The sequence below is a fragment of the Sinocyclocheilus anshuiensis genome, unplaced genomic scaffold, assembly GCF_001515605.1.
Source record: "Sinocyclocheilus anshuiensis isolate Anshui unplaced genomic scaffold, SAMN03320099.WGS_v1.1 scaffold1594, whole genome shotgun sequence".
NCBI lineage: Eukaryota > Metazoa > Chordata > Actinopteri > Cypriniformes > Cyprinidae > Sinocyclocheilus > Sinocyclocheilus anshuiensis.
The window spans coordinates 62,609-74,126 of NW_015546114.1; the positions used below are offsets into that span (position 1 = coordinate 62,609).

Below are 11,518 nucleotides of genomic sequence, written 5' to 3' on the forward strand. Positions count from 1 at the left end.
CAACCCATACTCACAGGTTTGTGTCTCTCCTCAAAGCAGATTTTGTAACATGCTGATGCTGCACTGTAAAAAAAAAACATGATGAAAAAGTAAAAAAAAAAAAAAAAAAGGGACGAAGACGATGGTGAAAATAGCCCATGGTCATATACACTCAGTACATAAAGCAACTAAGAAACTCTTAGCCTTAAACATGCTTTTTACGGTTGTCAGTTATGTTTACCTGATGAGTGCATTTGAAAATAAACCCATCAATGCGCACATACATTCTTGTATGCATAGGATTGACTTGAATTCAACTACTTACCGTTAATGAGGTGCTACCGTTTGCAGTCCCATGTCTTTGTTCATCTGAATGAATTTCTCAGCAGCATTTGCTCAATAAACACCATATTAAAATACACTATTTACTTTGTCTTGTCTTTTTCCTCAGGTGTTTATTGGTATGCATGGATTTTTATGTATGTTATTTGTGAGTGTGGTTTATATATTCACATACTTTGTAAGTGATTAAAAAAATATTAAAGTACAGCAATTTAGTTTAAGCCGAGTGATTTCCTATATGGAAATAAAACTCTTTAAGTTTATGCTAAAAATGACAGTCATCAAGTTCAAAAGTGAAGAAGATCATTAAGGAACTCTAAATATCTTAAAAATGTAATAAATCTTTTAAAAAATAATATAAAACAATGGATGAAAGTGTCGTATATATGCCTAATTTTTAGTCTCTGGAAATAATTTTTTGTAAAATACATTTTAAAGTGATATCAGTCCACTTGGTAGAAGAAAAAACAGCCACCTCACAAGACACTTCCTTTAACTGTTGGACAGGTCAGGTGACTAAAATGTGACAGTATTGCTGACTCTTCATGAAACAGGTAATATATGTTGTTTAAATATATATTTAGAAAATCTCGTTATTGAGATTCATAACATTTTAGTTCTTTACAAGGTCAGCAACTTAAAAGATCTGCCTAAAATGATTTACATCGATATGTACATTATTTTGATTGAATGTTTTGTTCAATCAGCTTTGAAACATCTGCCGACATGACAGTAATTGCCCATACTATGTGATGATTTAAATGAATATGTTGCTGCATTGCAGGCCGAGAGTGCACCATCAGAGATATACGACACTGCAACATTCATAACGGACTGTTCAAGGGATCAGTGTTGTTAATTGCCCATCGTTACATTAAATATGATACATAATTAAAAAAATAAAAGTGAGAAAACTGAATTAATCAAAGTATTTTTGCCTTTTCAGTCTATTCAAAAACATATTAGAATTATTTATATATTCAGCCCAGGGCATAATTCCCTGATACTGCTACAACGGACTCCAAATATGCACCTCATGTTTTGTGAACTATTTGTGCAGCACAAGTTGTGAAATTAGACCACAGCAATACATACAGATTCACTAGTAATCATGGGCGTCGCTAGGCCATTTTTAGGGGGGCTATAGCGATTCTTCCCCGTCTTTCAGCGCGTTCTTTTTCAAGCTGCAGACCGCGGCAGCGCAGAGCGAGAAACAGAGGACAAGGTGTATGTTTAACGATAGATTGTTATAATATCTGCATCTGTGCAGTTCTGTTCTTTGTCATAAATACAGTTTACAAAATATCGATCGGTTCCTCATCTACTGTAGCCTAAGTTTTCGCTGCGTTCACCCCTCATCACACCACACACAGCTGTTTCCTCTAGTGAAAATGAAGCACATATGAACGCATACTTTATAAAACAATCATGTTGCCATTTTCATTTGAAAATGTAACTTTCAATGTAATACATTTTCCAGTGCATGTGGCTAAAAGGTTTGCATACTTGAGCTAAGGATAGAGGGTTGTACTAGAAATGCAAATAGTAAAATTTTGTGTGTGTACAGTAAACGTGTGTGTGTGTGTGTGTGTGTGTGTGTGTGTGTGTGTGTGTGTGTGTGTGTACCTGGTATCAGGGCCGTGATTACGTCTCTTTATAGTGCGCACTGTGTGTGTGTGTGTGTGTGTTTGTGTGTGTGTGTGTGTGAGATCATGAAGATTTGTATTTGGCTTATTCAGTTATATGTTATACCTATCTATGCAATACAGTGGAATACTGCACTTTTTGGTATATAAATTTAGCATACCACCCCTATTAGTCAAACATTTTTTAATTAAAAAATTAAAAAGTTGTAAAAATTAAAAGTAAAATTAAAAATTAAAATAAATAATATATATATATATATATATATATATATATTATACCCTCATTGGGGTATGAAAATCCAAAAAATGAAAATCCAAAAATAATAATGCTAGTAATTTAGGTGTAGTTGTCAGTACTGCAGTAGTTTGTATTATATGTTGTACTAATGAAGAGTTGCAAATGTAAAACTGTAAAGTACAGGTTTGGCAGCATTATTCTTATTTGATGCATTGAAATATTCTCATTTGAACATGGTTTTCACTTCTGGGTTTGGGATATTCATCAGCAGCCCATTGTAATGTGAAAACCCTTAATTTGGTTAAATTCTAAACATACATGAAAGTGTTTGATCACATATGCAAAAGTTTTCACTACAGTTATGTGTGGACGTCAGGAAGATATGCCATTAGAAGATAAGACTGCCACAATGGATCTCATGCCAGCTAACTAAATTATTCGATTAATAATTATAAAGACAACTTTTGTTTTTCACACAGTGAGAGAGAATTATTGGTTTATTTGTTGATTGCATTATTGTTTTCTGCTCCAGATTTACCCGATGTTCGTGTCTTTGCCAGGAAAGCTCCTGATGATCACAGTAAGCTGGTTCTGAGCTGTCTGGTCACTGGTTTCTACCCCAGAGATATTAAGATGAACATCAGATTGGACAGAATTAACATTGAGAGCCAAATATCATCTGGAATCAGACCAAATGATGATGAAACCTTTCAGATGAGAACCATTGTGGAGCTTGACAGAAATCACAAAGGATCTTATGACTGTTTTGTCATTCACAGCAGCCTGACAGAACCAACTGTAGTAGAATGGGGTAAATATCACCATGAATACAGGTATATGATAAGAAATATGATTTTGTGACTCTTTGTAACATTACCACATCGCATGTAACATGTTTTCTATAGCCATTCTAAAGTATTGTGCATTAATAAATATCAAATATAATTTTGGTTATTGTTAATATAAAAATATGGTTTTGTTTATTTGTTGTTCGTACATCTCTTTATTTTGATATAAAAATGAATTAGTAGCCTATACGAAGAAATTTAAGTAAGCAAAGATTTAAAAAACTGTGTGATAAAATTGTGTGATGTTAATGTATTCACAACCTTATTGTGGTGTTACAGATACATTAAATAAAAAGCTTCCAGAATTGTATTTATTAGTATACTAATAAATATAATTCTGAAAAGTCTTTTCAAAGGATATACCCTAACAGTAACATTAACGACTGTCTATTTTACATTGAACTTGGTGTCTTTAGTAACATGACCCAGATTTCCATCTGACAAATTTATATGTACTCTTATTTTATTCTTATACTGTCAATTTTATCTCCTGATGTCTGTGCATGTTTACGTACATATGTGTTTTCTGTATAGCACTGTTTTAAATGGTTCTATACAAAGTAAGTTTCACTTTTTTAGAGGTACCTGAAAACGTTTAAAAGATACGTACAAGTACAAAAACGTTTTTATTAAAGATCACATGATGAGTAAATCTCTTAATAAATGTCTCACTGGAGTTTTCTATTCATGAAGTTTACCCACTTTAGGCATTCTGCATATTTTTTTTAATTAAATCTACAACCTTTTTATAACTCTTAAAAGTGTTGCAGATTCATACCTTTCATATTAAAAGTTTCAGATTTGCTTTAAATATCTAAAGGCATCCATTAAACTAAGCAGATATTAGAGAACTTCTGAGTAAGGAAACTATTAAATATGATTACACCCACAAATAATGTCAAGAAAAAAGTCAGCAAATCTTTTTGATCATCAAGAAGCATGTTTTTATTGCACTGGCAGCAAAGATTCACTTTTTACAATCTATTGCCAGACTGATGCCTCATTCAAAAATATAATCTACTTCACAAGCATACATTCACTCAGATATGTAGATCATCTCAGTAACATCGGACAATCATTATGTTTTAAAAGCTGATAAAGTTGACTGTGATTTCAAATGCTCTGAGCAGCATTGATCAAGGCATGTTGATAGTTACAGACTGAAGGAGAACTAGAGAAGCAGGTCAGGCTACTGGTATTTGTGCTGTTATAGATCCGACTCATTACTTCTTCCCCTTGGGTTTCTCCTTTCCCTTTTCCTGCTTCACACTTTCCTTTTTCTCACTCTTGCCTTTCTCACCTTCGTCTTTTCCCTTGGACTTTTCTGGCTCTGCCTTTTCCTTAGCTTTGGGTTTCTCTGGCTCTTCCTTGCCTTTATCCTTTGTCTCTGGTTCAGGTACAGGTTCAGTTTTCTCCTTGGCTTTCTCTTTGGCTGGTTCAGGTTCGACTTCTTCTTTGGCTTTTTCAGCCTTAGGCTCAACTTTTTCCTTCTCAGTTTCCTTCTCGACCTTGTCTTTTTCTATTTTAGTGTCTTTCTTGTCTGCCTCTGTATCCTCTTTGGCCTTATCAGCACTTGTGTCAGCTTTCTCCTCACTTTTCTCTGTCTCAGTATCCTCCTCTGCAGCCACTTCCTCCTCCTCACCTTTCTCTCCTTCTTCCTCCTCTCCCTCTTCCCCACCTCCCTCTTTTTCATCTCCTTCCTCTTCTTCCCCTTTAACGTCTTCCTTTTCTTCAGTCTCTTCCTCTGCTGCAGCTTCCTCTTCCTTTGCTCCAGCTTCCTCTTCCTCTTCCTGTTCAGCACCTGTTTAAAACAGTCATTTAGTAATGCACATCTTGTCAGTATTTAGAATTCTTAATTACGAATCTTACCTTCCGCTTCCTCCTTTGTTTCTTCTTCTTCTTCCTTCTCTTCTGCTTCCTCTTCCTTTACTTCCTCTTCTTCCTCTTTCTCCTCTTCTTCTTCTTCCTTGGTAGGACTGGCAGCAGCTTCTTGAGCTTGACTGGATGTGATGGCCTCATCGGCTGAGAGTGATGCACTAACCAGGCGAGATCCAAACAGGTAGGGGGTGCCAGAGCTCAGGGTGGACAGTGAGAACATGGGTCGGGAGTAAACGGGACCAACAGAGTAAGCACCGACCAATCCTCCCACACCCACATTGAAGCGAGACTCCTCCCCCTCAAGCAACTTCCTGCAAAAACAGAAAAGATCATGTGACGAATCATTGAAGCATTGACATGAATCTAAAAATCTGACTTTATATTAGCAGTTCAACCTGTAAGCAGCTATCTCAATATCAAGTGCCATCTTGACATTGAGAAGATTCTGGTATTCTTTAAGGTATCTCGCCATTTCGCCCTTAGTAGCTCGAAGCTCATCCTCAAGGTCACTGATTGTATCCTGCAGGGAAGGATGGGTGTCAAAATAATGGTTTGAGAACTTAAATTACTCAAAATAGTTCTTAGTAGAACTAACCTGCATGGCTGCAATCTCTGCACTCTGCTTGTCCTCCACCTCCCTGAGCTGCTTCTCCAGAGACTCATTCAGACCCTTGCAGGCATCGATCTCAAGGACACATGCCTGAAGTTGGCGACGATACTCTCCCGCTTCATCCTTGGAGTTCCTCACTGCATCAGTGTGGTGCACCACACTCTCCGTCAGGTGGCCCATCTTCCCACGGAACCATTCTTCAGCTGACTGGATGTTCTTGGCTGCCAGCTTCTCGTACTGGGCTCTGATGTCGCGCAGGGCACTGGACAGATCGGGCTTGGCGGTCTCCGCCTCAATGGCGATCTGGGCTCCATATTGAATCTGGGCCTGCAGCTCTGAGATCTCACCCTCGTGTACCTTCTTCAGGAACGCCAGCTCATTTAGCAACGTATCAACCTTATTCTCCAGCTCTACCTGAGCCAGAGCGCCGTCGTCGGCCTCCTTGCGGGCCTCCAGAAGCCTGCCTTCGGTGTCCTCGCGGGCAACCACCTCTTCCTCGTAGCTGGCCTGCAGGCTCTGCAAGGCATTTTCCATACTCTCGCGGTGGCTCAGCGCAGCCTGCCTCTCCATGCGGGCCTCCTCGACGGCAGCTCTCAGAGTGCGGACCTCTTGCTCGTATAGGCCCCTCAGGCGGGAAGGCTCCACATGCCTCTGCCTCAGCAGGAGCAGCTCAGCCTCCAGGGCACGGTTCTGCTGCTCTAGTTCATGGACGCGCTCGATGTAACCGGCGAAGCGATCGTTGAGCTCTTGCAGCTGGGCCTTCTCTTGAGTTCGCACTGCCCGGAATTCGGAGCTTACCTGGGTGGCATGGCTGATGTCCATGTCCACGGAGCGGCCAGGGCTGCTCAGCAGCAGTCCGGCGGAGGTCCTTCCGGGGGAGGCATAGTGGAGGCGGCTCGAGGAGAGAGAAGGGGGATGGGCAGAGAAAGTGGTGCGAGAACGACCACGCTGAGAAACCCGGGGGCTGCTCTCCACATACCAGCGCTTGTACGAGGACGAGAAGTAGGGGTCAAACCCGATGGCACTCATGGCTCCAAGGACAAGCTGCTCTGTGCCTCAGTACCACAGTCAGCTCGATCAGCCCTCAAACACTGATCTGCTGCTCCTACCGCAGTCAGCGCAGCTTATATAGCCAGAAAGGAGCTCTGACGCAAGTGATTTTCTAAACTCTGACAATGCAGTATCAATAGCAGAAAGAGAGAGAGAGAGAGAGAGGGAGAGAGACAGTAAGAGCTATGTGCAGTGGTATGTGCAAGGCAAGGAATATAATACAATTTTGATAAGAAATTATGAGATTTTTAAACATAAAACAAAATGCTAAATTTATACGTTTAAGTAGACGCACTGCGAATGCCACCAAGGTCATTATTTGCATAAGAAGCTAAAATTAAGCAAATCATGCTTTGCATTGTGCCTGGATTTAATATGTAATTTAATTATGAACCTAATTATGGTATGTAAATGGCTAAAATATATACATACCACACACAGTTTCCACTGCAGATACAGAGATTAAAGCTGGAGGAAGAGAGGGAGAGGGGAGGGGGGTGGAAAAGAAGTGAGGAATGGTTACAGCTCTATTTTCAGTGCTTTACCTGTGGAAACACACCATCGCCTCTGCTGGATATGAAAGGTAGTTCATATAAAATGATACACATGGACAAAGAAGTGAATGTTTCTCCTTATGCAGACTGAATTGCTTTTTTCTACTTTAATAACTAGCAATAATGAACTTCATAATAAACTAAATGAGTTTTTTAATAAGACCATGCAATGTGTTTATTGTAAGCAGACAAACTCAAATATAAATGTTGCATAAACATACATTATTTTCTTTAATTAAATTGTTATATACATAATACTTTATGACATTAAGAAGTTCATTATAGCTAGCTATTAAAAGATTAACAGGATACTTAAATCCCCAGTGACCAAAAAAGCCTGGAAACTCTTGCTGTACTATACATTAAGGCCTCTACATTCTCTCTACATTTGAGCTACAGTGTTTACTGATGGCCTCTGAGATCTAAGGCTTACTCTGATCTTTGCACTTTTATTCCACACTTCTCAGTTTAAAAGTCATGTTGCTATTTTGAATCTGTTCACGACCTCTGCCCTTCGAGCAGTAGATAGATATCCGGTCCGCCCCCTTACACATGAGAGTCAATTGGTAAGTTCAGCTGTCATTCTGAAAGTGAAACATTCTGATTGGTTCAAAGCAGAATAGATTTGACATATATGATGGGCCACATACCAGAATGCTATAAAAAGAGCATAGCACAGGCAAGCAGAACTCACTGTCTGTCACAGAGTGTGTGCACAACAGCAAGGAGGGCTGTGTTTGGTGGGTTTAGTCTGGAAAATACTGTAGTAAAACCCAAATTCGTTCAAAATGGCTGCTGCTCATCATCTAGTGATTGTACGCCACGGTGAGAGCTCCTGGAACCAAGAGAACCGTTTCTGTGGTTGGTTTGATGCAGACCTCAGTGAAAAGGGTCTGGAGGAAGCAAAGCGAGGTGCTCAAGCCATCAAAGATGCAGGCATGAAGTTTGATGTGTGCTACACTTCCGTTTTGAAGCGCGCTATCAAGACTCTGTGGACCATCATGGAGGTCACAGACCAGATGTGGCTGCCTGTAGTGCGCACCTGGCGTCTGAATGAACGTCACTACGGTGGTCTGACTGGTCTGAACAAGGCAGAGACGGCAGCCAAGCATGGAGAGGAGCAGGTCAAGATCTGGCGCAGATCATTTGATATTCCCCCTCCTCCTATGGATAAGGACCATCCATACCACAAGATCATCAGTGAGGTAAGAGAAAGAGATCAGATGTTAAAGATAAATATTAAAAATATTAAATAAATATGAAGTAAATTTGACACACACACACACACACACACATATATATATATATATATATATATATATATAATACAATTTAATTGATGCATGTGACACTTTGCTTTTACGTCACTCATGTAAACACTGATGATGGCTTGGCTGCACGTTTGATCATGTTCCATTCCTATCTTTCACCAGTCAAGACGATACAAGGGTCTGAAAGAGGGCGAGCTTCCCATCTGCGAGAGCTTGAAGGACACCATCGCTCGTGCCCTGCCTTTCTGGAATGAGGTTATTGTACCTGAGATCAAGGCCGGCAAAAACGTCATAATCGCAGCCCATGGCAACAGCCTCCGTGGCATCGTCAAGCACTTAGAGAGTGAGTATCATCCCACCAAGCATTTAGTTAAAAGACTATTCAGGGAATCAATTGGGCGAGTGATGCATTATATAATAGAACTTCAAGTTAGCTCAGCATATCAAGGAACAAGTACATACAGCATTCAAAAACACAGAATGTGTCTGACGACCAGGCCTCAATGATACCACATGACACAGGGACTATTTAAAGCCCTCATTCATACATAGAAGAGACGAGGAGGTTCCTGTTACAGGCACAACCTTTCAGCAGAAAGGTTCTGCATGCTCCCTCGAGAGCGATGCACTGTAGGAAGTAAAGGTCACAGGGGTCAAGGAAAGGTTGAGGCTTTGAAAACTCAATGTATGTGACATGATGTTCACCTGTGTCTACAGGCATGTCAGATGCAGCCATCATGGAGCTGAACCTGCCCACAGGCATTCCCATCGTCTATGAGCTGGACAAGGACCTGAAGCCCATCAAACCCATGCAGTTCCTGGGAGACGAGGAAACGGTGCGCAAAGCCATGGAGGCTGTGGCCGCCCAGGGCAAGGTCAAAAAGTGAAGAGCTGACACAAACCCAGAGACTGAAATACCCATAACCCTAAAAGAAACTAGGGTGCACTATTGGATCCAAGTCTGTTTGAAGACCATCAAATGAATGAAGGCAAACACATGACATGGACACGACCATCACCCCTCCCCCCCAAACCTTCTCACATTTCATCACCGCTTGTAAACCCCCTTGTGCTGGACTGCCCCACTCTGACACCGAAAATAAAAGTGAGCACCATTTTGTGTACCTCCTTTTTCGCTTGAGTCATTCCTCCCCCTCTTCTTCTCTCTCCATTAATTCAGGGATTTCAGCAGAACGGTGCGCTGCTGTGTAAGCTGACCCAAAGGGCACACCAAAGAGGTTGCTGAGTTCATTTTGGCAGCCGTCCCACACTGTGGTGCAGTGGCGGCTCATCTAGCCATAGTTCTCTACAAGAGCCCGCTGCACAGACGGCCCATAATGGCTTTGGCATCCTGCCAGCACCACAATTAGCAGCAGCTCAGGTTTTCTGGTGACAAAAGGACAGGGGTGTGTGTGGATGTGCATGTGTGATGGTCTGTGATTGGAAAAGGACAATGTCGGAACTAGACAGTCACAGTATCCCAAAATTGCTCAGGGACTAATTCATTATGTAGGAAGACTAATTTTAGGTTGGGCCTTCAGTATTGAAAGCATAGAGTAACATATAATTTAATCTATCATTTAAGCATTGATCCAAAAATTATGTGTTACTGCGATTTATATTACTAAAAAAAAAAGAACTACACAGCAGGATTAGTAGGATTAGTAGCCCATATATATATATATATATATATATATTTATTCATTCACATATTATTATATATGGTGCTGGTCTAGCATAGAGTAATTTATTTTAATCTATTGTTTAAGCATCAATCCAAAAATAAATACTTATATTACTAATTATATTAGTTATATTACTATATTAGTAATTATATTACTAAAAAAATAAAAATAAAAACTACACAAAAGCTATATTTAAAGCAAAGGATTAGTAGCCTGTATGTATGTGTGTGTGTGTGTGGTTTATGCTGGGTTAGTGCTGGAAAACCTGCCAGCCTATCAGAATCCTAAACACAATTTAGGATATGAGATAAGACACGTATTTGTGTCTTATCACTATTAGTGAGCGATCAAATTTTAAATGCAAATGCAGCACTTTTAAATGCAATTCTACAAAGGGCATAGTATGAAGAGTAAATCATGGCAATATACTGTTAAACACTGACATGCTGCAATGGCACAATTTGCCTACAAGTATGGGTGAGTTTCCAAACTGCTTTAGTAAATCAACTCAGTACTGCCATCTAATGTTTAACCGATAGTATTACATATTATGGTCAGCCACGGAAAAAGTACAAAGTACTGGGAGTGAGTTCATTCTACATTTTATTTTAAGTTTTATTCCAAATCTATTTGTGAAATCTTGGTTTATGGAGTGGGCACTCATGAACTGGAGAGCCAAAACAAATACTGGCAAATGACTGATTAACTGACAAGCAACAAGAAGTGGCATCTACCCAATTACAATAAATGTCTACTTGACCGTCTTTAAAAATAAACTTCTTATCCCTGTTTATAGGATTGAGTCTTATAAAACTAGATTTGTTTGGCCAAAAATGTTTTTGGTTTGTAAAGTCAGCTAATTAGCCACTGTAAATTCATACAGTAAAGCATGTGAGTCCAGCACAGGATGTTTTCATAGGTTATTCATAGGTTTTCATAGAAAACCACAACAGTTCTTACTTTTAAATTCTTACTTCCACAGTCAGTTCTGGCCAAAATGTCTTATCGTTCCTGATAGGTGGAGTCATTCTTGTTGAAGACAAGAATTCTTTCCTCATGCACAGAGTGAATTCCAGCTCTCTGGGTTAGGTTTACTTCAGGAGTGGTGAGATGTTTCTACATGTCGCTCTGGTGAGCTGATTCTTGGAAATCACTTGCTGTGATGTCTCTCCCTTTCCTCAGATTCATCAGATTTCAGTCCTGTGGGAAAGACAGATATTAATTATATAAAATATAACAAATTATTAAAACAAGACCACCATTTGAAAAACAGATACACTGTATCCTGTTCTAATACTGTACTGCTGGAGAGCTTATAATTCACTCTAATATAAATTAAAGTAGCATATATAGAGAGAGAGAGAGAGAGAGAGAGAGAGAGCGCGAGAGAGAGAGAGAGCGAGAGAGAGAGAGAGAG

The 11,518-nt window shown here is 39.8% G+C and overlaps 2 protein-coding genes across 2 annotated transcripts; one reads left to right on the forward strand and one right to left on the reverse strand.

Moving 5' to 3' along the window:
• Window positions 1-3,992: 3,992 nt before the first annotated feature.
• LOC107700775 (neurofilament light polypeptide-like) lies at window positions 3,993-7,060 on the reverse strand. The gene is made up of 5 exons (XM_016502580.1): window positions 7,024-7,060; window positions 5,527-6,710; window positions 5,327-5,451; window positions 4,923-5,242; window positions 3,993-4,854 (listed from the first exon to the last, which is right to left on the reverse strand). The coding sequence occupies exons 2-5, from the start codon at window positions 6,568-6,570 to the stop codon at window positions 4,277-4,279; spliced, it is 2,067 nt and encodes a 688-aa protein (XP_016358066.1). The 5' UTR covers window positions 6,571-6,710; window positions 7,024-7,060; the 3' UTR covers window positions 3,993-4,276.
• Window positions 7,061-7,820: 760 nt separating this feature from the next.
• Window positions 7,821-9,540, forward strand: LOC107700776 (phosphoglycerate mutase 2). Its single transcript, XM_016502581.1, has 3 exons — window positions 7,821-8,350; window positions 8,579-8,759; window positions 9,134-9,540. The coding sequence occupies exons 1-3, from the start codon at window positions 7,934-7,936 to the stop codon at window positions 9,301-9,303; spliced, it is 768 nt and encodes a 255-aa protein (XP_016358067.1). The 5' UTR covers window positions 7,821-7,933; the 3' UTR covers window positions 9,304-9,540.
• The last annotated feature ends 1,978 nt before the right edge of the window (window positions 9,541-11,518 follow it).